This window comes from Australozyma saopauloensis, chromosome 2, assembly GCF_035610405.1.
Source record: "Australozyma saopauloensis chromosome 2, complete sequence".
NCBI classification, from domain to species: Eukaryota; Fungi; Ascomycota; class Pichiomycetes; order Serinales; family Metschnikowiaceae; genus Australozyma; species Australozyma saopauloensis.
In genome coordinates, this window is record NC_086132.1 from 1,356,097 (window position 1) to 1,383,076 (window position 26,980).

At 42.2% G+C, this 26,980-nt stretch overlaps 14 protein-coding genes across 14 annotated transcripts; 7 read left to right on the plus strand and 7 right to left on the minus strand.

Annotated features, from left to right (window-relative positions):
* Nucleotides 1-1,561: 1,561 nt before the first annotated feature.
* PUMCH_001816 (uncharacterized protein) lies at nucleotides 1,562-2,734 on the minus strand (the record flags this gene model as incomplete). The annotated part of the gene is made up of 1 exon (XM_063020851.1): nucleotides 1,562-2,734. One exon carries the CDS (start codon nucleotides 2,732-2,734, stop codon nucleotides 1,562-1,564), a length of 1,173 nt encoding a protein of 390 aa, XP_062876921.1.
* Nucleotides 2,735-3,316: 582 nt separating this feature from the next.
* Nucleotides 3,317-4,783, plus strand: PUMCH_001817 (uncharacterized protein; the record flags this gene model as incomplete). The annotated part of the gene is made up of 1 exon (XM_063020852.1): nucleotides 3,317-4,783. One exon carries the CDS (start codon nucleotides 3,317-3,319, stop codon nucleotides 4,781-4,783), a length of 1,467 nt encoding a protein of 488 aa, XP_062876922.1.
* A 57-nt stretch (nucleotides 4,784-4,840) lies between these two features.
* PUMCH_001818 (uncharacterized protein) lies at nucleotides 4,841-5,971 on the minus strand (the record flags this gene model as incomplete). The annotated part of the gene is made up of 1 exon (XM_063020853.1): nucleotides 4,841-5,971. The coding sequence occupies one exon, from the start codon at nucleotides 5,969-5,971 to the stop codon at nucleotides 4,841-4,843; it is 1,131 nt and encodes a 376-aa protein (XP_062876923.1).
* A 540-nt stretch (nucleotides 5,972-6,511) lies between these two features.
* Nucleotides 6,512-7,381, plus strand: PUMCH_001819 (uncharacterized protein; the record flags this gene model as incomplete). The annotated part of the gene is made up of 1 exon (XM_063020854.1): nucleotides 6,512-7,381. One exon carries the CDS (start codon nucleotides 6,512-6,514, stop codon nucleotides 7,379-7,381), a length of 870 nt encoding a protein of 289 aa, XP_062876924.1.
* Nucleotides 7,382-7,395: 14 nt separating this feature from the next.
* On the minus strand, nucleotides 7,396-11,634 carry PUMCH_001820 (uncharacterized protein; the record flags this gene model as incomplete). Its single annotated transcript, XM_063020855.1, has 1 exon — nucleotides 7,396-11,634. The coding sequence occupies one exon, from the start codon at nucleotides 11,632-11,634 to the stop codon at nucleotides 7,396-7,398; it is 4,239 nt and encodes a 1,412-aa protein (XP_062876925.1).
* An 821-nt stretch (nucleotides 11,635-12,455) lies between these two features.
* PUMCH_001821 (uncharacterized protein) lies at nucleotides 12,456-13,655 on the plus strand (the record flags this gene model as incomplete). Its single annotated transcript, XM_063020856.1, has 1 exon — nucleotides 12,456-13,655. The coding sequence occupies one exon, from the start codon at nucleotides 12,456-12,458 to the stop codon at nucleotides 13,653-13,655; it is 1,200 nt and encodes a 399-aa protein (XP_062876926.1).
* A 51-nt stretch (nucleotides 13,656-13,706) lies between these two features.
* PUMCH_001822 (uncharacterized protein) lies at nucleotides 13,707-15,638 on the minus strand (the record flags this gene model as incomplete). Its single annotated transcript, XM_063020857.1, has 1 exon — nucleotides 13,707-15,638. The coding sequence occupies one exon, from the start codon at nucleotides 15,636-15,638 to the stop codon at nucleotides 13,707-13,709; it is 1,932 nt and encodes a 643-aa protein (XP_062876927.1).
* Nucleotides 15,639-16,672: 1,034 nt separating this feature from the next.
* On the plus strand, nucleotides 16,673-19,027 carry PUMCH_001823 (uncharacterized protein; the record flags this gene model as incomplete). The annotated part of the gene is made up of 1 exon (XM_063020858.1): nucleotides 16,673-19,027. The coding sequence occupies one exon, from the start codon at nucleotides 16,673-16,675 to the stop codon at nucleotides 19,025-19,027; it is 2,355 nt and encodes a 784-aa protein (XP_062876928.1).
* A 9-nt stretch (nucleotides 19,028-19,036) lies between these two features.
* PUMCH_001824 (uncharacterized protein) lies at nucleotides 19,037-20,314 on the minus strand (the record flags this gene model as incomplete). Its single annotated transcript, XM_063020859.1, has 1 exon — nucleotides 19,037-20,314. One exon carries the CDS (start codon nucleotides 20,312-20,314, stop codon nucleotides 19,037-19,039), a length of 1,278 nt encoding a protein of 425 aa, XP_062876929.1.
* An 832-nt stretch (nucleotides 20,315-21,146) lies between these two features.
* On the plus strand, nucleotides 21,147-22,550 carry PUMCH_001825 (uncharacterized protein; the record flags this gene model as incomplete). Its single annotated transcript, XM_063020860.1, has 1 exon — nucleotides 21,147-22,550. One exon carries the CDS (start codon nucleotides 21,147-21,149, stop codon nucleotides 22,548-22,550), a length of 1,404 nt encoding a protein of 467 aa, XP_062876930.1.
* Nucleotides 22,551-22,721: 171 nt separating this feature from the next.
* Nucleotides 22,722-23,072, minus strand: PUMCH_001826 (uncharacterized protein; the record flags this gene model as incomplete). The annotated part of the gene is made up of 1 exon (XM_063020861.1): nucleotides 22,722-23,072. One exon carries the CDS (start codon nucleotides 23,070-23,072, stop codon nucleotides 22,722-22,724), a length of 351 nt encoding a protein of 116 aa, XP_062876931.1.
* Nucleotides 23,073-23,227: 155 nt separating this feature from the next.
* PUMCH_001827 (uncharacterized protein) lies at nucleotides 23,228-24,466 on the plus strand (the record flags this gene model as incomplete). Its single annotated transcript, XM_063020862.1, has 1 exon — nucleotides 23,228-24,466. The coding sequence occupies one exon, from the start codon at nucleotides 23,228-23,230 to the stop codon at nucleotides 24,464-24,466; it is 1,239 nt and encodes a 412-aa protein (XP_062876932.1).
* Nucleotides 24,467-24,727: 261 nt separating this feature from the next.
* Nucleotides 24,728-25,096, plus strand: PUMCH_001828 (uncharacterized protein; the record flags this gene model as incomplete). The annotated part of the gene is made up of 1 exon (XM_063020863.1): nucleotides 24,728-25,096. The coding sequence occupies one exon, from the start codon at nucleotides 24,728-24,730 to the stop codon at nucleotides 25,094-25,096; it is 369 nt and encodes a 122-aa protein (XP_062876933.1).
* A 58-nt stretch (nucleotides 25,097-25,154) lies between these two features.
* On the minus strand, nucleotides 25,155-26,750 carry PUMCH_001829 (uncharacterized protein; the record flags this gene model as incomplete). Its single annotated transcript, XM_063020864.1, has 1 exon — nucleotides 25,155-26,750. One exon carries the CDS (start codon nucleotides 26,748-26,750, stop codon nucleotides 25,155-25,157), a length of 1,596 nt encoding a protein of 531 aa, XP_062876934.1.
* Between the last annotated feature and the right edge of the window lie 230 nt (nucleotides 26,751-26,980).

A 26,980-nucleotide genomic window follows, 5' to 3' on the forward strand; every position in this document is an offset into this window, starting at 1 on the left:
AGAGTGGTGGCAAGGACCATCACACCGATATATATATATATATATCGGTAGCACATCATATAGCCGTTCTTACCGGCAGGTCACCAGCTCTAAACTTGGCACAGGGCATGCAACCGCCGGTGCAGGTCACAGGAACCAGTGATGAAGCATATGAAGATTTAACTCGGGGTTACGTAGACGGATATAACAAATTTTTTTAGGAGATGGTTGTGAAATCTGGCTAGGTCAACCCGGACCAAATTCTTAATGCATATGTCAGGTATCGTTACTATGACGTAGATAGGTGTCGAGTTGAAAACTATGGGTGGAGACAAAAGTCGCAACTCGGTTGTGGTCCCTGAGGAATAGATTTTCCCTGATGAATGCTCAGGGGCTCAGATATAAGAGGCGGTTCTGCAAAACCAACTTTTGAAATGTGACATGATAGTCGCGGAATTTAGAAAATGTCCTCTCAATTTTTTTTTTTGATTTGTCATTTCCGGACTTATACTCGGAGTTATCCTTGAACACACCGAGTCTGTCCATCGGAGCCTCTGGAATATGGTTGCAATTCCCCTACTGACCTATTCTTAGCTCAAGAATGGTCAAAAAATCCGTGAAACAAACAATCCCAACTAATCACAAGTACGGAAAACGTACACAATTGAAACGACAAACTATTCACACGCAAAATCGGTTGGTTGGTTTGCGTTTTCCGCTCCGGTCAATTCTAGGCCCTGTCAAATGGCTCTGGCCTAGATGACCTCTCGAATTGAGAACTGGTGGAAAGTATGCATGCGCGCTTAAAGTGGCACTTCCTCGCCAATGCAGGTACACAGCTCATTCTGCAGTATAGTGTAGCCTTATACCCCCACAAAATAGAAAGCGCTATTACCCATGTCTACAATATTCCAAGATTGCTTTGACTACTTAGAAATGACGAAGTGTTGATTTTTGGGTCATTTCTCAATATCAACTTGCGAAATCACGCGACAGCATCTTGGGATCCAGATCTTTCGCCAATTTTGGACAGTCACGATATTCTTTGATCATGCATTACGACGTCACTGATGCGTCAACATGCAATACTTAAACGGTGTTCTCTTGGTGGAATGTTCAAAAAAAATCTTTCCGAAGAAATACTACAGCACTTGGCAATGCAGATGCATTGGATCAAATGTTCGCGCAATCCACCCCATGTTCCATTGCATGCTACTCCATGGAAAGATTAATTTGTGGAAAGTTTGATTTCGTCTGGTGGAGTCCCTCCATTGAAACGAGTCTCAATTCTCCAAACTATATAACAGTTTCTACTTTCGGTTTAGGATGACTTTATGGATGACTATGTATTAAATAGCTGCAAAAAAGTATGTGGTATCACTGCAAGTTGATTGTGAAAATGCTCCACTACAGAACCAAGCCAGCCTCACCTTCTCTATGACGTATTAAATCTTCGGTGCTCCGGATTCTCCAATGCACAACCTCAAAGATGAGATCATTTTGAGTAAAAGCACTAATCATGCATGTAACGAACAAGCAGACATCAGCTTATTACATTCAGGCTTGACACGAGAACATAACCCTATCTTGTTTCCGATATTTGGTCTGAAAGGTTCCGGCCAGACGCATCCTTTTTCATACGAACTATGAATAGTACTGCAGTACAGTATGCTCGGAGACTTTTGCGTTTCTCCGTGCGGCGTGGAGCAAGTTCTTTTAGTAGTTCCATTGTCTGTGATGTTTCGCCTAATAGTAGCTCTTGCGTAGAGTCACCAAAATCATACCATTCGTTTGGTTCCTCATCCTTGTTCACATAATATCGAATTATGTCCATGCTTGTTGCGAGTTTCGCACGTAGTTTCAATGTGTGGTTCGTGCGTAGCGCATTTGATGCATCAAGGCGTGCATTGAGCTGCCGGACATCCTTACGTAAGATCTCATTCTCCAATTCGAGTTGTCCTGAACGATTTTTCTGCGCGAAACTCAGCTGCAGCCCATTGGCCACTGTTTGTGGCTTGGCCGTTTGGCGAGGGAGAAGGGGCTGCTGCTGTGGCAGATAGACCAGAAAATCTCTGCCCGAACTTTGAGCTTGTTGCAGAATCTCCCACTGTTGCCTCATTTTTCGTTCTCTCTGGTCAAATTCCTGTCTGAGATGACGTTCTTTTACCTCGTAGTCATGCCTCAATTGACTTTCTTTTTGTTCAAGTTCTTGTTTCAATCTTCTAAGATCTCCCTTGTCACCATCTGCCCTCGCCCTCAAGGACTCATTTGATAGCTCAAGTTGTAAGTTCTGTAGTTTGAGTTGCCTCACTGTAGCCTCCAATTCGTCGACGCGCTCATTTTGGCGCTCAATCTTCAGAAGAAAGAGGTCCTCGCTCCGTTTACTTGGAGCAAATGCATCTCTTCTTTCATTATCACGTATCTTTTGAGGGCTATACTGAGTATTTCTGATCTCGTAGACTTTCTCCTTGAACTCGTCGAAGAAGTTGGATTGGGAGACAGACCGTAATTGATTGCGAGTGGGAGATTCCAGATGAGGTTTTCTTGGCGGTGACGTGCTCCCATGAGGATCCAATGTGTCTTCGTAGGGCAATTTTGGAGCTTTTCTTGGACTTCGCTTTGAAGGAGATAGTTTTATCTGCGAACGCGACTTTGGCGGCGACTTCCCGAAATTCAGATTATTCATGAGAGAATATGCTTGATCTTTTAGGACCTGGTTCTGCCTTCTTGCTTCACTAAAGGTGTAGTCTGTCATATATCATATAGTAGAGTGATTGAGTGGCAGGAAGATAGAATTGCTTAAAGTAACAGTAGACTCTTTAATAGTCCTAGGAGTCAAATCAGTGAAGTGAATAGTCTAGTCCCCAAATTGGGCCCGGTTTGGATGTGATATAAGATAGTTTGGGTAATGTTTACCTTTAGAAGTATGCACGTCTAGTCAGTACTGATGATGACAATGGTGAAGTGAGAGCTATATAGTGAGGCAACAAAAGGTAAATTAAACAAAAATATTGAAGAAATTCAAATCTATTAGATAACATTCAGTGATCCAGGAACGCAATTATAAAAAACTTATCTCTGCTGTAGCCAGTATCTTAGGTACAAACAATCTCCAACACACACTTTGCGAGGCGACCATTCAGAATATTAATTCCAAATCTGGCTCTGTTTCTGAACCAAAAGATAATTTGTAAGTCCATAATTGTTAAACGCATTTTAGATTTTGGTCTCTCACATTTTTTGATCCTCAACTTAACCCCAAATTAAATCTAAATAGACAACCTGCAGATATCTACAATAACATACTTACACTGTATTCCTCTAATATCATTCCGATATGGCTCGCCGCAGACTAATAAGAAAGCAGCCGCTATGGGAACGCATAACTTCATATCCCTTTGATCTTCTCCTTTCCATCAACGAAGCAAGACTCTCAATTGACTGGGATAGCTATGTACCACAGTCTCTTCCCATAGGAACAGCTGTATGTTACTTTTTTATGGTTCTTTGTAAAGTCTCGAACCATTACCAGTCGTCAAATAATAGACGTGACAATTCTGTTTTCAAAACTGATCTTCTTACCTACCAGCTGGTCATGGCTCGAGCAGTTCATGGCAACTTTGGTGCTAGCGACTCCAGCACAGCAAATGACTTCACAGGGTCATTCATGCCCAAGCGTGCTGCCAGCGGAAACTTGTTGTGGGTGCTCAATTTCTTGTTGGGGGCCATTGTGATGTTTTCTATCATCAATGTAGTCACTGTAGTGTACTCTGTGAGAAGCTACTCTTTGCTCAATCTGTCCACCAGACTTCCTAAGCCCAAAGGATCCAATGTGGTGAAACAAAACTTGGCGCATGGGCCACAAAAAGGCATTTTCCTGGGCATTCTTGCTTATTTCGAGGAGCACCTGTTTTACGAAACTGAGCTGGAAACAGAGGATTCTCACTTGGACCCTTCTCCCGACCAATACATAGAAAAGCCTATTTGGGTTCTCAAAGTATGGGACCCGAGTCCCTTCTCGCTATACCTCTCGTGCTCGCTTTCTCCCGTTGTTTTGGCTGCTATTTGGCTCATATCGTCCTCTGTATCCTTTTGGAAGATCATTGTTATTGTCACCTTGTTCAATCTCTCCGCTTTTTACGTGGTTCACAAGTTCTTCCAACTCGTTTCGGATAAGCAAATTGTTTACCAAGAAACATTCAATGAGTACAACCGCAAGTATGTCATACCAAAGACTTGTGTCTTACAAAAGAATGCTATCGTTGACGCAACCTGTGGACCAATGGCTCTTCCTGAAGATATTGTGCACGATGATGTGGTCGGACATTTGCAAGACGAAAATGTTTTTGTGACTCATGATCTTAACGGCAGGCGCCATAAAACTGTTCGGGCTGACATCCTCGCCAGAGCCAACATCGAGAACAGATCTCCTTCGCCATCAAAGAGAACAGACTCTTTTGCATCTGGCCCATTGCCCAGAAGATATCCAGCGGATAATAGTCATATGATGTATAACGACAGCCTAACACCTTACGTCAAGATCGCACAATCAACTCCATATAGGAAACACAACGAGTCCTACAGAAATGATACCTTTTCGCGGGGCTATGATACCTTTTCAAAAGGCTACGACTCTTTCTCAAGACAATCATCACAAATGCAGTCTCCACTACGTTCGCCCACCAGATTCCCATATGGAACAAATTTATCTTTCGACCAGAGAACGCAGCTTTCTCCAAGCAGGTCTAGTAGACAGCTGTCACCACAAAGAAGTCCGTCACCATCGAAAAGGCCGTGGCATTGAACAAAAAACAATTCTGAGAAAGAACTCTATATTGTCTGTTAGTTATATATTAATACATTAAAGGTCGTGGAATCCGAATAGGTAGTTAGAAATAGAACCCCACAAGCCCAAGTTTTGATTTGCTTTAGGATCTCCTTTAGCGGCAGTTGTGTTGTTGTTTTGAGAAGTCAAAAACAAGCCACTACCATCCTTGATATCAAGTCGTTTCGAGTATGCAGATTGTAATTCGCTTTTGTCACCAAGAATGCCGTTGTCACCCTTTGGGTTAGCAGTATTAGAGAAAGCGGAGACACCACTACCGATATCCTCCAGCAACGCTAATTTTCTTTTCAGTAATTTCTCGACAGCTTCTTTTGTGTATGGAATAACTCCTATAAGAACGCCATTGAAAACAGAACCAGATTCTTGCAATGCATCAAGAGCAGATGCTGGATTATCGTAGGTTATTTTGACCCATGAATGACCACTGAAAATTGGTACCACGCGCGAATCATTCTTGGATGCCTCCATTGCTTGTGGGAAGGAGCCGGCAAATGTGGAGAGAGTATGTCTAGTAGTGGATCCAGATTCTTTAGCGGCCTCGAACTTCTCCAAAACAGTTCCCAACTCCAGAAAACGGGCGATGACTTGGTTGGCCATGTGTTCTGGGTACCCAAACACCAAAACTGCAGCTTCACTGTTCAGAAGTGAGTTCTTCAAACTATTCTTCTCCTCCTCCAGTTTTGTAGGCAACTCCTCTTTCGAGAATACGTTTACATACTTGCGAGGATCCTTATTGATGAAAGATTCGGTGTGCTGAACTGGTCTATTCAATGATATCATGACTTCATCATTCAAGTCGTACAATGATCTGGCGGGCGGGAGATCCTCGCTGTTGTTATAAAGAGGAATGTCGTCAGTTTCCAAGACGGTATCGTCTCCGTTCTGGAGCATCAACAGGGTGTCAGCGCCCGCGATGGAGTTTTTGTGAGATTTTGTTCCAAAAGATACAACGTTGAATTCCGATTGACTCACGCTTTTTGTGGGGTCACTGTTGTTTGTCTTCGAATCTTTCTTTCCAGCAACAGCACTGAGCTGAAACCCGAGTCTTTTCTTCAGCGAAAGGTGGTTTGAGACAACCTTTTTGTTAGTGGTCTGGAACCAAGCCGGGTCCGACGATTCGGTACCATTTTGGGCCAAAGAGGTCATTATGTTTAGTGTTCTAGTAGTTGTGAGTGCAGGATAGATACATGGAAATCAAGATAGAAGGAGGAGATGGAAATGGAGATGAGCAGCAACGACAAACAAAAAAAAGAGAGTAGCGAAACCTCTACAAAATAGAACAGAGAACTTGCTTGCTCGGCGTTATAAATGAATTTTAACTCTAGTGAAAACAATGGTCTCCAGTCGTGAAACTATTGTATCTCGAAGAAATATAGTCACTAGAATATGTTGTAAAATATTTGAAGGTAAATTAGACCCACTTTGTGAAATTCAAGCTAAAAATCACAATGAGTATATCAAGACTCCAAGAATTCCATTGCTGAATCATCTGTGTTGTTACTTCAAAGGAACTCATAGGAAACAACAGAACAAAATGGAAATTATTTTCTGAACAATGAATTGAGAGATTTAAAAAACTAAAAAGAAATTCATTTGTTTTTCTCTTAACTATATATTCCTATCATCTCTCCATCTTCCGATAGCCTTCACTACTCATCCCTCATCTCCATCTCATCTACAACTCCAATGCTATTATCTCCAGCTGAACGTTCATACATATACGACTCCTTGTGTCAAAAGGACCCTATACGGCCAGATGGTCGTACGCCCTTACAGTTCCGTCCACTAGAAGCTACCACGGACTTCTTACCTGGATCCAATGGATCTGCAAGAATCAGAATTGCAGATGGCAGTGAATGTATTGTGAGTGTGAAGTCAAAGGTTGTTCTTTCGGAAAAGGAAGCCAATCTCATTGAATGGGATGTGGATGTGAGCGGCTACAGAGATGACTCAAATTTTGTTTCTAACTTGAAGTTCAGTTTGACGGACTTGTACATGAAGAACTTCCCCTGTGAGAAATTGAAGCTTACCGCCAAATATTCTTACAAGCTATTTCTTGACTGTATCATTGTTAGTCATTCATCATATCCCTTGACTCTTGCTACGATGGCTTCATACTTGGCTCTCAAATCAACCAGATTACCTTTGCTCGTGAGTGAGGTAGACGATTCGCAGGTAGAAGAACAGCCTACATTTTCAGACGACTGGGAAAAAGCGCAGTACCTCGCTGAATTCTTTAAAACCGAGAGTTTCTCTCCTCCTTTGTACATTACTGTTGGTATCGTTGGCGAGAATGTGTTTGTTGACCCATCAGAAACTGAGGAACAAGTCCTCGAAAATGGCCTCTTAATTGGCTACTCTGAAAAGAAATGCATTGCCCCTATCACTAACCTCAATCTTGCTACAAACTCCAACAATTCTAACTTCAAAGGCTTTACCCCTGCCTTGCTCATATCTACTGTTGACCTTTTGAAGGGACATCTTTCCTCTATTGTGGATGCCTTGGATACTTTGGACAAGCAAGATAAGGAAGACAGAACCCAATCCATTTTCTAGATTTTACTTCATAGCTAGCAGTTTTGCGATGAGTATGCATGCACGATCACTGCAGTGGCGGTTTGGATATTCATAGACCGAATCACACCCACCTGTTTAATTTCCACGCATAAATCCAATTCAGCTAATAGTTCTCCCGGAATTCCTTCCTTCTCACGGCCCAACAAAATCAACGTCTTCTTCGGAAATTCAAGTTTGCTGTCGAGCACAACTGACTTGTCAGTTTGTTCCAACCCCATTAAAGTGTAGCCTTCTGCCTTTTTCTCTCGTAAATAAGTGACAATCTGCTCTGGTTTAACTTCAGTCATTGGCATCCAGTGGTCAGCAGTGACTGCCACATTCTTGAATTGTGGATGCTCTTTTACCTTCTTATCATGGAGTGTAAGTAGACCAGCTCCTAGAACATCGCAAAGTCTGCAAATACCGCCCAAGTTCGGTGGTTTGTCGACAAGGGAAGCGACCACGATCAAATCACTTCTAACAATATCTGCGAGCTCCGTCTTCTTGTCAACATCCATGACAGTGCTCCAAGCTCCACTTTTTGTTTGTAGAGGCGACAGTTTCTTCTGGCTCTGTTCACTGAAAGCTGGTTCCTCAGATTCTGTTTTGCTTGCAGACCATTGAGAATCTCTTGGTTTGCCGATTGGGATATTCAGATTGTTGATAGCACTGCTGCTAAGATATTTTTCAAATTCTTCACAAGTAACATGCTCAACCTCACGATTATTGAGCTCAACTAACAAACCACCTGAGACATGGACAAGATCAAGATCGCCAATAACATCCCAGAGACAAGAGCTGCCACTGCGAAATTGAGAGAACGCGTTTGTTGCAATTGCATTGGAGTACATATTCTCAACAATAGCCAAAAGCTCAGGGTTGAGATTGAGCTTCTTTTTGTTAATTTCTTCATAGATTGATATAGCCAAAGACATTGAAAAATGTCTTGTCACTGCCTTATTTGTAGCTGCAGCGGGAATAACAACGCTAATTAATTTGGAGATGTAAATCAGCTCATTGTCGGGCTCCATTGATTGTATAGCCAAAAAGAGAATCTTTTCATAGATGGTAACAACGACAGGTCGCAGCTCATGTCTTTTGAGTAGCGCCAATAGTTTATCAAATACCATTTCAACAAGTTGTGGATAGTGTACCAAATGATATGCAATAGCCCACTCTAGATAAATTCGGACCAAAGGACTTGGTTCATTTTCAACAAGATCAAATAATTTCGGAAGGTTTGTGGTACTTGATGATTCTAGGTCGAGAGTATTCAAGACTGAAACGATAATTTTTGCAATTTGACAACGGGAGTATTCCTCATTTCCATCATTTGAGCTGACTGTATCAGAAATAATAAGTGGAGATGGCTCTGTTAAGCATGCTTCCATCATTCTCTGAGCAGTCGCCTGAGACTTGAACGAGTTAACAATTGCATACAAATTAGCATTGTAAGCTACCTCCTCTGGTCCATAAATGTCAAAATAGAGATCATTTGATTCACTTGCAGATAAGTTCTCGTCGAACAATTTGCCAATGATACCTTCAATGTTGAATACACTATTACTCAACTGACGGAGTGTCATGGCCTTCATCAAAACTTCGACAATAAATGGTAAAGCTTCAAAACAAGCCTGAGATGAAGTTTGAAATTGTATGAGACATTCAAAATACCTAGGAAGCAATCCTCGTCTTGCATATGCATTTTCAATTATGATGTTTGCAAATTGTAATTCGCAGTGGTTTAACTCGGGAACATATTCTATTCTGCTTAATAAGAATGGGTGAAGAAAAACCTCAATGAGGAGATTATGAGCTTTCCGATCCTCAAGCTTGAACCGATCTTCGTTCAAACTTTGAACAGTGCAAAGAAGTTGTTCAGCGATACTTACGATTTGTTCCGGGTTAGTGACTTCTTTGTCGAACATTTGCTTTATGATTGAGCAAATTGAAGTCAAAGTTAATGTATGTGTTGATTCGAAATGCAACGCGGACAAGATACCCGCAACATCGGACCTAGGAATGCCTGATTCAGAAACCAAGAGGAAAAGCGAGTGGTGAAGTTCCCCAAAAATGTTCTTTTTGAGCTTATAGAAGCCAGCTATAGCCTGCGCCAACTCTGATGTATTTTTAAAAGAGGATTGTAATAGGTCAGTGATCTCATCTATGGTTATCAGGACATCCTGAGGACCGGTCGCCTGAAGCACAGCATTAAACAAACGTTGTCTGGCAAGCACTTGGATAACATTGGAGGCAGATGGAGCATGTAATGATGAGACTATGTTTGACCACAAGGATCCCAAAGATAAAGATTCCGTGGGAGAGCAGTATTTCATACCCTCGACCAAAGACTCGTAGACATCGATGGAAACCGAGCCGTTCAATGCGGAAGAAAGAATCGAGCACCAAAGATTCTTTAATTCATTTGATTTGAACCCGACTTCGACCATTCTCGTAACTATCAAATCACCATATCGTAATTTTAAATCGTTTAACATTGATGGCAATGCGTTATTTGGAGATGTCATCAACTTCAACGAGACTATCGCTTCGGTCAAAGAGATTTCTGACTCTAACACTTCGAGTAGGGCCTCATCTGCAATTTGTTGTGATTCAAGATACTGTTTGATGCGCGGAATATTATCACAGAAAATTTGGTATCCGTTGTGATTGACGAACTTCAGCAAAATATCAACAGCTTGGTTAGCATTGCTGACATCGAGAGCGAGTACAAGTCTCAAATTCAAACTTTGGATCACTTTTTGATAAAGTTCACCTTCAGTGGGACTATCGAATAGTTCGATCAAGAGTGAATCATCAAAACCGGGTTTTAGTGCCCGAAGACTGTCTAGGCCCTTTACAACACCCCAAGTGGTGTAAATCTTAACTGCATCAAAGGAGTCCTTTGTCGCGATGAGGACCCTTAATGTCGAGCGGACAAAGCTGGCCTTTTCGTCTAAACTTTCAATACTTTTGATAACCGAAGAGAGAAACTCAGAAAACCTCGCTCCATACTCACAATGAATGGAGTTAGTAGAAGAATGGACACGTCTGACACTGAAATGACGCGAAAGCATCATATAGGGCAAGAATTGCTTTTCGTAAAAAGGAAGGCCATATTTGAGGGACTGAAAGCTTGACTCATCTAAGTCCAACAAGATTGCTGCCGTGGCTTTGCGGACAGAGTCCATAGATGCTTGAAAGCCTGTGGACAATAGACAGTATCCCCACGAAGCATGCACCAAAGATTCGGGGCTCATAAGGTACAAAATGTCATTTGTAGCAGCTTGTAATTGATGAAGCGAGGTATCGACACCAAGAATTTCATACAAGGTGGTGTACCTACTCCATTCACGCAACAATTGATCGGATTTCAGAGTGTCCCATGTGAAAATCTCTGTTGAAATGCAAGAGTCAATCAGCTTGACCGAGTATTGGAGAATTGACAAGCTGAATTTCCGATGCTCATGGGAAGTGCTCGCCAAGCCATCCTGCAAAAGTTGCCAGTAAAACTCCTGATTGATAATGTTTTCTTGAAAGAATTTGTCGGCGCGAAGCATCATATGCGAATTTGCGAGAATTCGGAGCCACATAATCGCAGCATTGGATTCGTGAATTTTACTGGATGCCGAATCCTTCAATGCCCAAATTAAGCTCCAATAATACTCCTCAGATGTCTCATCCGCAAGGCTCTCTTGACATATTGAATCAATTCTCCACCTCAAAAGTTTGGAGCACTCTAGGGCAATTGACTCATCCTTGTGTCCTAGGAAATTGGAGAGGATTCGGTCAAGCTGATTGATATCCGGGGACTTGTTGATGATCTCAGCGGTGAACAATTGAGACAAGAACAGAAAGATGTGTAAAATCTGATCCGTTTCCAACGCATCGTCTCCACGATTGGCATTGTTGTTGCTTTCAAGTGAGATCTTTTGGACAAAGTTGAACTTGAAGGTTGTCTCTACCTCTAAAAGAGCGGCAATGTGAGCAATTACAGGCTTCAAAAGCGAGGGAGTGTCCTGAATAAACAAGAGAGAGGATTCAGTCCAAACTTGGTTTCCTTCTGTGGACGCCAAAAGCAAGAATTCGATCAACTTTGGTTTGATCTCGTTCCTATCCTTGTCATCCAAGAGAGACACGATCAGACATAGGACCTCCAAACTTTCAGCTGATTTGTAAATTCCGTCAACCAGACTGAGAGCTACAGTACGAAGCTGCTCCTTATCGAGGCATCTAAGTACAGCGGCTGACATGATTGACTAGTGAGATGCGCGATGAGCTCGATGAGATGAATGCATTATACAAATATGGAGAGATAGTCGAAATACAATAATAAACAACTTTTTTCCTACAAATTTTTAAGATCAGCATCCAGATTTTTGTGTTTCTGAATTTTGGCCGAGTTTAATGACCTAGACAATGGTCCCTGTGTGGATTATGGTATCATTTAGGGATCAATTACGCAATTTCGGCTCTACGGTACTTTTTGAGCATTCCAAACTCCCACAATGGGAAACCAATATGGTCAGAAATACCGAGCACATTAATTTTGAATGTGATGGAACCGAGAGTCACAAAACAAACTGAAATGAGCCGCCATCCAATGGTCAGAGATAACAACTAACAAGATGGTCATACAGTATCGGAACTCGAAGATGGCGACAGCTGCGGATTCGAATAATCGGAGACACAAATATGCACCATTTCTTGGCCGCCTCAGGCAATTTTCTCGGAACGACGATTCCACCTCATACAAGAGAAACTTGCTTAATGAGCACACAAACACCCTAATAAAAACCGGAAAAAGCCATTGCACAACTTAGGTCCAATGGTGGCACAGAGGTCTTTTTTTCGACTAGAAAAAATTGTGTTTCATCATCCATTGATGGAATCAACTCTCCGATACACACTCTATTTGGTATTCATCCCCGACCAAGGGTGCTCTTAATCAGCCCCGAATAGGCAACCCGGCGATTGGCTGCAGGCCCCGCTGTTATCCTTCTGGTGTATGCAGGTTATCTCATAGACATATATTGATTAGATTCCGCTTTGTTTTAGACACTGCGGATCCGAAATGGATTTTTTCAATTCTTTGGACTTGAAGGATGTGGGCCTCGTGGTTGCTTTCCTTGTCTTGAGTGGATATCTCATCAAGAGCAACAAAGCAAAGTCAAACGATGGCGGATCAGAAAAGGTCAAAATTAATATTAAAGAAAAGTCCGAATTTAAGACAAAAGGAAAATCTGACAAAATCAATGTGGAAGCAGTCAGAGAAGATTTTGATTGGCTGACTGAAAAGCCATTGAAGTCATATCCCTTCAAGGATAGCGAGTACAAATTGACAATGGGTATCAAGTTTCTTGAAGCTAAGGACTGGCTCCTCATTGAGGATACTTATCTCGACAGAATCAATGAAAAAACAAGGATTGTGACAAACTCGCATCCTGACTACGCTCCTGATAAAGACTTACGCAGAAGTACTGTCTTCACCAGTGAAGAGGGAAACTCTGCCATACGCGAGTTCTATGACATAGTTACGAAGTACATGTGCGACAAGTATCCCATGTATTTCATCAAATCGGAAGATCAAATTTACAACAAAATTACAGAGGAGTATATCCCTGCCACATCGGAGGGCGTCGACGATCCAGAGTCACTATTGATTGCTTTGACTAGAACCATTGAGGAAGATTTCATCATTCTTTTGCCTGATCCCACCAAGAAAGACGAACCATATGGAACAGAATACTTTTTTAAGGCCGGTGTGTTTGCCTTTGCTGCTGGGTTCGATCCAATCGAAAAATTCAATCAACCTTTAACTTGCATACACGGCCCAATTCCTGGCTATGAAGAGAAGCTCAAAACATCCATGAATAGGTTCTTCGACAGACTCAAGCCCGGTGAATTTGTGAGCAGATCGAATTTCTCAATTCAAACACACAAAAAGTTGTATGTTGATGATGCCAACAAGGGTTATCACTTGACGCAGGAAGAGCTTGATCGCCCTATTCCTTATGAAGATCTAGACTTTGACAATCAGGTCCATTACAGAAGTGAGAGACAGGTGCTCATCAAAATGCCCAAGACAAAAGCGACAGTTTTCACAATCAGAACGTATTTGCACCCATTGAGCCAACTCAAAGAGGACCCTGAGGTCGCGGCTCGTTTAAGTGGAACTTTGCTGAAGTTTCCAGATGATATGGCCAGATATAAGAACATCGTGCAGCCACGGCCTGCAGTTTTGAGATATTTGAGCGAAATATCCAAAGCATAAGTACGTCACACAAAAAGGGTGTTTGGGATACTCATTTATAAATTATTTCGATTAAAACTCAGTTTTTTCAATCTCTTCTCTGATCTCTTCCCAGATCTCTAGATTTTTGCGAGCCCAGGAAACAAATACCTGGTTGTAGCTTCGTAGTATCAGGAGAATTGTTATTAACTCCTTTTGTTTGAAGATACCCTGGTTTCTATCAAGCTCACAAGTGATGTACGCGAGATCTTCCATCATGATGTTTTGACATTTCTCTAGAACCACAATTCGCTTCTGAAGCTGAGTGATTTTCTCCTTCCGTGTCAATTCAGGAGTTTGATCGATCATAGTTGAAACATAATCTGTAATTTTCTTCAAAGAGCTCATCTTCGACATAAATCCGCCTTTTGACCAACTCTCTCTTTCGCCCTTATTTGTTGGAGTGTTTTCTTGGTCACGCTTGGTAGCGTCTAATTCTGATCTCATCTTATCAGAAAGATCCTTCCGTTTATCTTTGAGCTCAACCTCAATTAGGCTCTGTTGCTTTAATTTCTTTTCCTTGAATTTCTTAACGGAATTGAGGACTGAACTATATTGAACCGCCTCGCCCAATGGTTCCGAGAACTTCGTCTCAAGCTCACTCATTAGTGAGTTGAGTGTGAGGTAAGACCTATCAAAGGCCATTCCAATTTTGTCAAAGATAAAGTCCAATTTAGTAGTATCTTCCAGATCGGAGTCTTTTACGTCTTTAGCCTTGGAGGATTCAACAACACCTAGGGATATCAGATTCAAAACCACACCGAGTTCAACATAATCGTTGGATAGCCCCAAAAGATTGCCCATAATTTTCTTGTTGATTTCATCTAAATCAGATGGCCGCATTACCTGGTCAGTCGGTACAACTGAGTCAGGAGAAGATTCTTTAGATTGCGTTGATTCCGTAGTTGAAGCACTAGCAGCGTTCACAATATCTGAGGTAGCATTACCGAGCATCTGAGACGTTTTTTGTGCAAATTTGCTTGCCTTCAGAAACGACAACCCCAAAGCGTTCTGAGAAACGGGAAGAGGAAGATCCTTATAAATTGCCTCTGTCTTGAGGCCATTCTCGGGGTTCAGTTGATAGATCAGCTTAGGTAGCTGACCCAGAATAAGAGAAACCTCATCAGACCAGTTTGCAGTGGGGTCTAAAAATTTAGCAAAAAACCCCAAATTGCGGATCTGTCTGATGCGTAGGCAATTGTTGAGAAAGTTTGCAAGAAGGCGCTTCCTGTGCTCAACTAGACGTCCTTTGTTCAAGTACTTTGAATTAATATAGGAGTAGGCATTGAGGCCTCCAGCAATCAGAGTTCCTTCAGTATTCAGATTCTCTGGAGGGCCTGTAGGGGAAGCTGCACCATTGCTTCCCACCAATCCATTCCATACGTTGAGCGCAAAGTAGTTCTTAGGAGGTATGGGAGGTATTACAATCAACGGAAAGATTTTGTTAAGTATGTCTCGTAGGCTTTCAAAGTCAGAATAGCGCCTGCGGGTCTGGATCTCCTCTTTGATGCCGTCAGACTGTATTAGTTTGATTGTGTAGACAATATACTTTTTCAGGGAGTTGGCCATCCCTTCGTTTGACTTACCAGCCTCACTTATTTGTATCTCCACCGGACTTTCAGAAGAAAGAATCTTGACCACTCTGCTTTCGTGGTTTATATTCACTGCGTTATAATTGTCGCGCTCACTATTGAACAATATAAGATCCTGATCGTCGGGCTCGTCTGACTTATCCTCAGAATCCCTCAAATCAGATTGTGCGCTCAATGACTGGATAAGTCCAGAAGCTTCACGCTGATCCACCCCGGCTCCCGAAACCGAACTATTGGACCCAGCCTCTGCGGACGCATTAGCTTCAGGAAAGTTGGGGCTTTTGATGAGTTCCGAAATTTGTGTTTGCGGGAAAGGACTATTGTCCTCCTCCTCGAATATTGCGGATCCTCGTCTGGAGCCTTGTTGAGACATTGCTTGTGAATGGTCGTAAAGAAGATGAGCGTGGTCTGAGATTTATCTAGCCTCGCTTGTGTTCACGAAATTGCGATTGTTGGATCAGTCAATTGTAGGCTATCGTTTGCGCTGAGAATTATGGCTTGATCCTATAGAATGTTCAGCGCTCCGAGAACCAGAAATATCAGTGGAATATTGATGGAAATTAGGAGTGAGAACCGCAACAGAACAGTATCAATCGCAGTGTGTTTCAATTAGCTACAGAGTATCAGCAAACCCTAATTGATGTGTTTGACTGAAGAGGCAAGTATGGAGATAACAGTGGAGATTATGAGGGGGCGCGATAAGATAACTGACAGGTAGAACTGGTAAGTGTTGTTGAAGTGCGGAAACAATAGGCGAAAATAAAGAAGATCTTAATGAATTCTCAGGAAATTTTTCTGATTTACACTATTATAGACAGTATGGTTTGTTCCAAGTTTTGCGTATGCTCTCTCTCTTTCTTAGTGTCTTATGGGTAAGTGGTCACTTGACCTTTGTGATGTCAGATGAAAAAGCCAATGTGACTTTCCCGAAAAGTAGAAAGAATTGAATAGTTGAGGAGAAATAATAGAATAGAACAGGTCAAAAAAATTTCACTCTTTCAGTTTGTGATACACTTTGTTGTGTTTAAAGGTGGGTTGAAATATCCTTTGCATATATATGATTGAGCTTTTCATACGGAAAATGAGTCAACCACATTTGGATAGATGAATGTCTCTTAACCTTACCACTTTCCAAATTTTGTTTTCTGTATCTTTCAACTAGAAGTTTGGCAGATGGCCCTCACTGAGTATGGAACAGTACTCAAAGAGTGATCATAGTGTAGTTCTATCCGATACCAATACCAAGATAAATTTACCAAAATATTGACAATCCAAAACTAATCAACTAATTTCAATTTATCAACTATATACTTTTGTACACTTCCAATCAGTCTCCCCAACATCGGAGGCACGGGTGTCGTATCTTATTTACTCTTCATCCACACAAACCATACACCAGCATCTCCAATGAACGACACAACATCCAATGCTGGGGTCCTTCTAGAATCGCCAGAGGCTCAATTCGCCAAGGTTTTGGAAAACTACCAACTCTCGGGTGCTGCAGCCAGTCCCTTTGATGTGATCCAGAACTTCATTTCCATTTCTGCTGAGAGAGCGTTGGCAATTAACCAAGAACACCCGAACGAGTTGCAAGAATTCGAGAGCTGGGATTTAGAAACTAAGTTGTGGCATCTTGTAAACATACTTTACTCGTATAGACTCTCTCCGCCAAGCGATGTTGCTAGCCAACCACAATATGCTTCATTTGCTTCCAAACGCGACGCATACTTGAAGAACAACCCAAAGATCCAAGAACTCGTTCTTATACTTCAGTGGCTACAGGAAAACTCCCCAGATGTTGTCGTCACTCTGGAACCCATCCAAGAGCTGAAGTGGACAAGCACTAAAGTTGCGATAGAGAATAGGGCATTGGCTTCACTTGCGTCTACGAACCAAGCAGACTTGGTAGAGCATTTGGACTCGGACGCTCCCTTACGCTCAAATGGAAAGATCACTAATCAAGACGCTCATAAAGATGACACTAATTTTGCGGTGATCTACGACCTTCTTCTCAGTGGAAGAAACCAAGAGGCTATCGACTATGCAGCCAAGTCTGGAAACTTTACCTTGTCTATCATCCTCATTGGTGCGTTCCAAGACTTCATTGACCCTGTAATTGATGATGTTGGCGATTCTGGCATGGATATCGATGAGGACGAATCAATCGTCGTCTCAGAACCTTCTGGTATCAAGCACAAGTACTTGTGGTATCAAACAGTTGCAAAGCTTGCCAAAGATCCCAGAATTTCTCCTAATGAAGCGCTCATCTATACATACCTTAGTGGCAGCGATATCTCGAGGAATATCAAAGAATCCACAACTTGGGAGACACACATGCTTCTTTATGTCAACCAGCTTCTAAACTTTCATTTACGCGGATTGTTGAAAAGTTCCTCCAAGTCCTCGAGCGATCTTGACCCTTCCATACCAAGCATCACGTTCCCTGTTCCACAACATCAAGATGTCAACAGTATCTTGAATACGTTGCAGAGTTCAACTTCTATAACTGCGAAGAGCAAAAACCCATTTCGTGTAATTATGGGAAGCGTGATCATAGATCAATTGATTCTCTTCCTTCACAACTCATTCAAGTCCACCGACTCGCACATTGTTGATGATAAGCACATACTACGAGTATTGGCACACTTGGCTGTCGTATCAGTTACCTTGGGCATCGATGAAGGTTCAAAGGCACCAACAAAAATTATCACCAAGTACATATCAAAATTGTCAGAATCTGGCCTTGATGACCTTGTCCCAATCTACCTTTCTTTCATTCCAGACGAAAAGGATGTTCGCGAATGCTACTCAATTTTCCTCACCACAATTGTTGACTCAGAGAAGCGTAACAGACAGCTTGATATTCTCAGAAAACTTGGGATTTCTGCTTTCAACGAAAATGGAACACCCTTCAGTTCTACCACAGAAGATGTGGGTGACCAATATGAATCTAAAATCCATAATGTCTTGAAGAGGACTGTTGAAAGAGTAATGACTGATACTCTGGCACATTACGAGCCTTTGCAGGATATCCAATTGAACTCCGATGAGATTGATGATGTGGACCGTAAGCTTTCTCAATCTGTTGAATGGTTCTACGAAAATCAAATGTACGAAGATGGAATAATAGCCACGCGCACCATCTTTCAGAGATTTCTTCAAACCGGTCGCTTAAGAGCAATTAAAGAATTCGCCAAGGGCAAAAATTTCAAAGCATTATTAAAGAGCTACGATTCAACCATTCAATTACAGTCTATTGAGGGAGGCGAAGTTCCAACATTAGTGACTGATGCTGACAAAGAGGAACTTCTCCAATATGATAAGTTTGGCCAATGTTTGAACTACCTTGACGAATGGAAAGAGTTTATTAGTTCTAAAAACGACAATTTCTGGATGTCTAAGGATGTTGAAAACTCAATCGAGAAAATCACTCTGAACTTGCGCGCTTTCATCCTGAGTTGGTTACAGGATGCTATCAAACACTGCGCTGACGATGGACGTGTTCAAATGTACAGAGAAATGCGCTCGCTATACGTGCCATACATGTTGATCGAACTCTTACAAGTGTTACAGCAGTGCAGAATTCGTGACTGGAAATACATGCAACAAGCACTCTCATTGGTCAATGAGGTTGCAAATGACAGAGACAATGATTTCCTCCACTGTTTCATTAGCTGTGGTCGGATCAGTGAGTTTGTCTCTCTAGCTGGCGAAGTTGCAATGGTAGCATTGGAAAAAGGAACCAAGGGGATTTTTACCTAAGTGTGTATTCTAATTTAAAGCAGATGCCTTTTCGTACAACAAGTCCACCACACCAGACATATTTTTAACGAGGTCCAAAGCAGCCTCGTAAGAAGCATCCTTTCTTGGCTGATCATAGATCACCAACCATCCGTTTCCTTGGTCAAGAACACCGTAAAAGACCTTATCTAGAATCATTTGGGACAACTTGCCTTCAACCTGTTGAACGTTCAAGCCGATAACCTTCGAAATATGAGACAATTCCACGACGCTGTAAGACTCGATAATCTTTAACAAATTTTGCTCCAACAAGTTGTCGTACAAAGCATTGAAGTGGTTCTTAATGATCTGGTCCGATCTCAATTCAGTTGCGTAGGTCAACAAGGCAGCCTCAAACTCCTTCAAGGAGCGGTTTGCGTAGGCAGTTGAGATGGCACGCATGGCGTCGATATCGCGGGATTGGTACTTGACGACATTTTTGTTATTCAAAAGCACGTTCACGTCGTCGATCAAGTTCAACATGATTTTTGTCAACAACATGTACTTCAAGACGACAATAGCACGGGGGTCATTCTGGGAGTTGTAACCCTCGAACGATTCGTAAAAGTAAGAAAATGCCGTCTTGTAGTCCTTATCCTCAGCGTTCAAAATACCACTCTGACAGTCAAGCTCTGCCTGCAACAAGGTGGGACAGAAGATAGAGTTGGCAGAAGTTCTAGCACTAGTCAAAGCAGCCTTCGACTTCGGAATGTTGCGCAATGCATGATATATCTGTGACTCCACCAACTGCACCTCCAACAAGGACGATTTGTCATCCAACTTTTTGTATTCTCTCAACAAACCAGTAATGATCTTCAAACCCTCCTGGTACAAACCACGCTCATACAACTTTGCCGACAACTTGAGCTGCAACTGCTGTCTCAAGAACGACAACTTGCTGTTCACGGCCCACTCAATTGACTCGCGAATGGCAGCAATCTGAGCATCCAAGGAGTCTGGGATCTCGTCGAAATACTCCACCAATGTCTTGACGATCTTCGCCGTTTTCGACTTGGCAAAATGGCCGAGGGCTGCTCTACTATTGTCTATTAATTGCTTCAACTTGTCAGCGGACTTTTGGGTCTGGAACACTTGTCCCAATTCGAGGATTGCAGTCTCTTGGTCTTGCAAGAATCGGTTCTTCTGTGTTTGTTCCTCCAGCTCAAGCTTGCTATTGATGACAGTGTAGTATTTCTCCTCTGCTTCGTCATAGCGTTTTTGGGCCTCGGCGACGCGGGCGGCCTCTATTATTTCAATTGATTTGGACATGGTGGTAGGTGGACTTTGCCTTTGTAGGTGTGCGAATATGGGTTATAGAGATCTGTGGGGGAAGGTAAGACATGTAAATTTTTGAGAAGATGAGGAGGGACTAAAAGAGACATATATATTTTGAAGTTTGATTACGATTTATTTTTTGAATTTTAGGATCAATTGCGTTTGAGAGTAGTGACATTGAGTCGAATCTGATATGACCATGCTCCATTTCAGTTCATACACAATGGATATTTTTTGTTCACTATCACATTCTGCCTTAGAGAAAAAGAACTAATTGATTTTATCTAGAACTAACAAGGTACTGCAACAATGGTTTTGTTGGTTACTTTGTAAGAAGATCAGGGCGTAGATCGAAACGTTAGAGGACAAAAGAAGTCCGGGCTCCATTTATCAAGGAAGGCTACGAAAAATTGGTTCTGCTTTTTGTATCGATATTGCTTAGACTCACTGCTCACAATTGCCATACTCCTTGGTCCGTAACGTCTTTTAACGGATCCACTCATGGCGAAAACAGACACGACCGCCTCAAACAATGCTACGTTAAATTTTTTGTCAATCAAAAAATCCAGATTATACAAGTTGGCCTTCTGTCTAAATCTCAATACAGAACTGACCCCTCATCACTTCATGCTGCCATACCTTCAGGACACAAAAAGCCACCATCCGAATCTATGAATTGAAAATCTGATTTTAAGGAGAAAACTCCGAAAAAAAACTATTTTCATTTTGTCAATTCCACTTTCTTTAGCCGTTCGTGAGCTCACACTTACATTACTCCATATAAGTGTATTGGGTGCGAAATTACACCACCAACCGATCTCCCATTATGTTTCGTCAGGCATTATTGGGAAGTAAAGTTGCCAGGACTCTAGTGCCGAGATCCACTGCTCGTGTCCTAGGCCGTTCCGGAATCAACCTTGTGCCTCTCAGAACTTACGCTGATCGCTTTGATATCAATAAGGCTGAGAACCTAGAAGCTCGTCGTCTCAAATCGCTTCCTAAGACTCAACAATGGGCCCAGTACTTCCAAACCACCGAGTTCAAAAAAATGATGACCAAGTACTACGTCGGAATGTTCGCTGTGTTGTTGATAGCGTTGTATTACTACATGAATGATAAGTACAAAGAAGAGAAACACTTGAAGAAGATCCGCCGCAAGTATCATGAAGACCGCTCAAGCTTGTCGGAGTACGAGTTTTTGAAACTCAAATTGACTTCAGGAATTAAATTGAAGCCTAGAGAGGAGAAGAAGTTCGAGCTTTACACAAAGATGCGCAGAGAGCTCTTGAAGAATGGAACTTTAGAGACCCTAGAATTATATGACCCTACCCCGGAGGACTTAGAGGAATGGTACTCGAAGCAAGAGGTTAAAAAAGTAGTCATTGCTGGTGTTTCGGAGGATTCCAGTGATGGTTTGTCTGGCAAGGCTGCAGTAAAGACGAGCACTATCGAAATGCTCATGGAGGAGACACCCGAGGGACCTCTCACAAACCTGACTAATCCTAAAATCCAACCCGCTCTGGACACCACTGATCTATTCGATGATATCGCTGCCGAGTATGACGACTCATTGAAGTGGGAAGAACGGGGTATCCTCATGGGTATGAGAAGAAAATGGCTTATGAACAAGGCAGAAGGTCATGTCTTGGAAGTTGCATGTGGTACAGGAAGAAACATTCCATACTTTAATCCGCTGGGAAAAATAGACTCGATTACGTACATGGACTCAGCACCTCGAATGGTTGAGATTTGTCAGAAGAAGTTTAGAGAAAAATATCCAAACTACAGAAAAGCCGCATTTGCTGTGGGAAAGGCCGAAAACATGGATACGCTCAATCCGCATCAGTATGATACTGTGATTGAAGCCTTCGGACTCTGTGCATACGAAGATCCCGTAAAAGCTTTACGCAACATGACAAGGGTTTTGAAGCCTGGCGGAAGATTGATCCTCCTAGAGCACGGAAGAACCCACTACGACTTCTTGAACAATCATTTGGACTTCAGATCGGAGAAAAGAATGAAAACATGGGGTTGCAGATGGAACCTAGACATTGGTGAGATTGTTGAGGATGCTGGCTTGGACATTACCTACGAGAAGCACGCCCATTTTGGCTCAACATGGATGTTGATATGCAAGCGGCCAGAGGATCCAATGCGACTTGATGAGAAGCCGTTCCTCAAAAAACTTTTGGGATCAAAGATGAACACCGTTGACAGAGGCGACAAATAGTGTACCGGTACCTAATTTGCAACGACCCAAACTTGTATATATTCGAAAAAAGGCACCTTTTGCTATCAAATTTAATCAATTGATCTCTCGATTCAACTCTCATCAAGCTATTTGTAATTTAGCCTACCCAATTTTGGCGTAGTGTGTTCCGTAGTTATCGCTGACTAAACTCTACTTCAAAAGCCCCCTCACTTTCATCTCAAATTTCAAAATCTCCAACCGCTCATTCTTACTCTTGATCACCGGCAAATTCTCCTCAATTGCCTCCGTGTATATCACTCGATCATCAGCATTGGCCTCGGGAAGTTCTGCCTCTAGCAAATCATTCGTTTCTGACAACTTCAGCAAAGCCGTCTCCAATTCCAGTTTCACAGTGAAGAGCGCATCATCGGGCAATTCGGAAATGGCCTGCTCAAAGTCGTCTTTGGAGATGGGAATGGCCAGTGCAGACATGGTTACTGATAAGTGGAGTGCAGTAGTCAGTACTCGCACTGAAAAATGAGTATCAACCACATCTGCCATTGACCATTTTTGTACATAGACGATAAGAGGCCGTTTGATTTTTATATTCTGGTTTTTTGCTGAAATCTCGTTTCTTTTCTTGTATATATTGCTTCGCAAATTTCTGGTTTCAATCAGAAAAGTCCACTCTTTTGAGAGCCTGAAGAACCAATACCATGATCCGCCTTCTATCTCAGTTGCAGAAATCTAGATCGCCTGCAAGGGTCACAAATCTAGTGGTCAAGATGCCACAAATCATCGCTCATCGCTATAATGCGACTGTCACTGTAGATCAGTATTTCGAGCCAATGCATCCTCTTCTATTGAAAAGAGCAGAGAATCTCAGTAACGAATTTGAAGATTTGGAGAAGCAAATGAGCCTGGGTGCTTTTGACCAGGAAACCTCCATCAAATTCTCGAACGTTTCCATAGTTCTAGACCTATACAACAGCTACGTTAGAGACTTGGAGAACCTCAAGGGATTGGTCGATATTGTAAATGAGGAGACAGACGCGGAGCTTATTAGCGAGGCAGAGTCAGAAATCGAAACCCTTGTGCCTCTGCTTCAAGCATGTAGTCAAAACGTTCAGAAACGTCTTCTCCCTGTTCTCAAGCACAGTGATAAACCCGCAATACTAGAACTCAGACCAGGTGTTGGAGGTAGTGAGGCGGCCATCTTCACTAAAGATTTACTTAACATGTACATTGCAATTGCCCATTTCAATCGGTGGCCACATACGATAGTTAGCGAGGGAGAAAATAGTGCCGGCTTCATGAATGAGGCGATCATCAGTATTGATGCGCCAGGCGCTTATAATATACTCCGTCATGAAAGTGGTGTCCATAGAGTACAGAGAGTGCCTGCAACAGAGGTTAAGGGACGGATCCATACATCTACCGCTGCTGTGGTGGTCTTACCTAAGATCTCTGAGGGTACAGAGCAATCGCTCGCTGATGATGAAAGACAGTTTTCTCCCAGCGAGATTAGAATTGATACAATGCGTGCTGGTGGAAAAGGAGGGCAGCACGTTAACACTACAGACTCTGCTGTCAGAATCGTGCATTTGCCCACAGGTATCACGGTCATGCAACAGGACGAGAGATCTCAGCCGCGGAACAAAGCGAAAGCTTTTTCGATTTTGAGGGCCCGTCTCGCTCAACTCGAGAGAGAGAAAGAGGTCGCCGAACAGAAGAAGCTTCGAACGGATCAAGTGACAACGACTGATCGGTCCGACAAAATCAGGACCTATAATTACTCGCAGAATCGTGTCACCGATCATCGCTGCGGTCATCTGATTCATGATCTTCCCGGATTCATGGCTGGAACTAAGTTTGCCGAGTTGGTGGAGAGACTAGAGGAAACAGAATTTGAAGATCGCCTACAAAATCTCATTGCTCAAGAAAACTGTAAATAGAGCATCAGAAATAGGAGTTAAGGTAGTCTTTACATGTTTCAATTCCCTATACTGAAATGCTCAACAAATACAACTGAATAAACTACTTTGAAAATAATTGTGTGTAGTTGAAAATTTAAAGTCCAAAATGTTCTAAATTTTCTGTAATTAATGCCAATATTATATTCAACTTTTACTGTATTGTTGGATTATGCAAGATATCTCACATACATCCTCTTCACAACTACAATACATAGTCATTCATTATAACCACACCAAGCCATGGAAAACCTACCGACTAAACCACTCAAACGGCCAGCAGAAGACGGTGTGTCTGCAAACAAAAAACCAAGGCTGGAAGTTCAGCAGACACTCTATATACGCAATCTCAGCGATAAAGTCAACAGAAGAATCCTAAAACATACACTATATCTCCTATTCTCCACCTATGGAGAAGTATTCGATATCAACATGAAACTCAAAGGCCAGGCACATGTAATTCTTGAAAGCAAGCAGGCTGCTGCTTACGCAATAAAGGCACTTAACGAACACACTATCTGTGGAAAGAAGATCATAATAGAATATGCGAAAAGCAAGTCGAAAATAATAGAGGTTGCGGAGAAGGCAATAGCTGAAACTGAAGATAGCTAGTGGCTCATTGATACTACGGACTATTTGTGATATTGTTCGTGACATTATTCGTAAAGGATTATTTAGCTCTAAAGGCAGCTTCGAATTCGTTGACAACGCAGTCAGGGATTCCTAGCTTGCCCATGTTTGGTCCGCCCAAAGTGACTTTCCCGTGTGATTCCATACCAACCCAATTAACGACACTAGAGACGTTTTCAGAGAAACCCACATTGTAGAGAGGTATACAGTCTCTGTGGAGGTTGTACGAGATGAGAAGATCATCATCATTCAATGAAATAGTCTTGTCTTCCGTGTTAGCCTCGTCACGTAGAATTATATTGAACTTGCTGGTGTCAAAACCTAGAATGTTCTCCAACACTGACTTGGCTGCTCTCAAGCTTCCGCTCGTAGAGGGAATTCCCCGCTCATTGTAGAAATGACCGCCCATCATGAGAGTAAGCTTTGTATATGATTCTGCGGGCTTGGAGCTTTCGTCGAAGAAATTCTGGCCATCTGTCTCTGTACAAGAGTCGTAAATAACGCCTAAAAGACCTTCGGGGTTTTTGTTTTTCTTTGGGACCAAGAATCCAAAGCCTTCAAGTTCTTTTGGAATCAACTTTTTCAGTTTCGTGTAAATGTTCGCAAGGAAGATCGTGGAATACTCAACATCTTGGAATCCTTTCATAGCTGTTTCGTCTGCAACATTTGTGATACTTTGTAGTGTTTTGAATCCGGCATTGAATCTTATGTGGTCAAACTGCGCTCTGGATCCATCACCAGTATGATCTAAGGCGCAGTTCTTAAGATCAACGGCTGTAACTTTAGTGTTGAAATGTAATGTGACTCCAGTATCATGACTGAGATATTCGGCTAAAGCCTTTGGAAATGTCTGTAGACCACTACGAAGTCTCAAGATTGGGAATTTCTTTAGGTCCGCAGACATTTGTTCAAGATTAGCACCCGGAGAAACCCATTCCTCATACTCACGCAACACCGGATTCAATACTTTTGGAACTTTCTTACCGAACATTTTTGATAAACCTGCTTTGACAACCAGGCCATGGGTTTTTTCGAGCTCGGCTAAAGCTGGCAATGTTGTGTTGACACTTAGCTTAGCTACGTCACCACTATAAATTCCATGCATAATAGCACTTATGATATTGTTGGCCATTTGAGGAGAGCCAAATCTTCTCAGAATAAATGATTCGATGGACTCGTCACCACCTTCCTTCGAAGGTTTTCTAAATGGCTCTGTAATGGTACCTGTCACCGCTCCATCAGTCACATCGCTCGCGAGAAACTTCAAGAACAGGGGAATCGAATTAGGCACCTGGACCAATTTGTTGGACCCATCTAGCAACCACTTCCTATTTGCATTTGACGAAGCCTTCATTACTTCCACCTCTTTCTCAAGCTGCAATTGTCTCATTATATCCACAATGAGAAGCGTACCATCACTCACTCCCCTCAAAGTACGGGGTCCCTTCTCCAAACGAACAACATCTTGCTTATCTTGCAATTGGAGTGTTTTAATCCATCCTCCAGGCTCCAGAGCGCTTTCGAAGATCAGAACATGTACATCAGGTCGGAGTTTGCGCAAGAAGTAACTGTAACAGAGCCCGGAGATACCAGCACCAACAACGGCCACTTTTCCATTTTTTGGAACGAGCGACATGCCAATCAGGTTTCAGAAATTAATAAGTGGTTCTAAGTAGGTAAACGAAATATGCAAGCAAGGTATACAGGGTTGACTGGTATGCACATACAACGGTTGCGAAATCTGAGGTTTGAAGATTGACTTGTGACGAGTGTTTTATCGTAAATACAAAAACTCTGAGAGTCTGAGAGAAATATGATATTGATGGTTTTAGTTAAATCGACTATGAATTGTTCTTGCTGGAATTT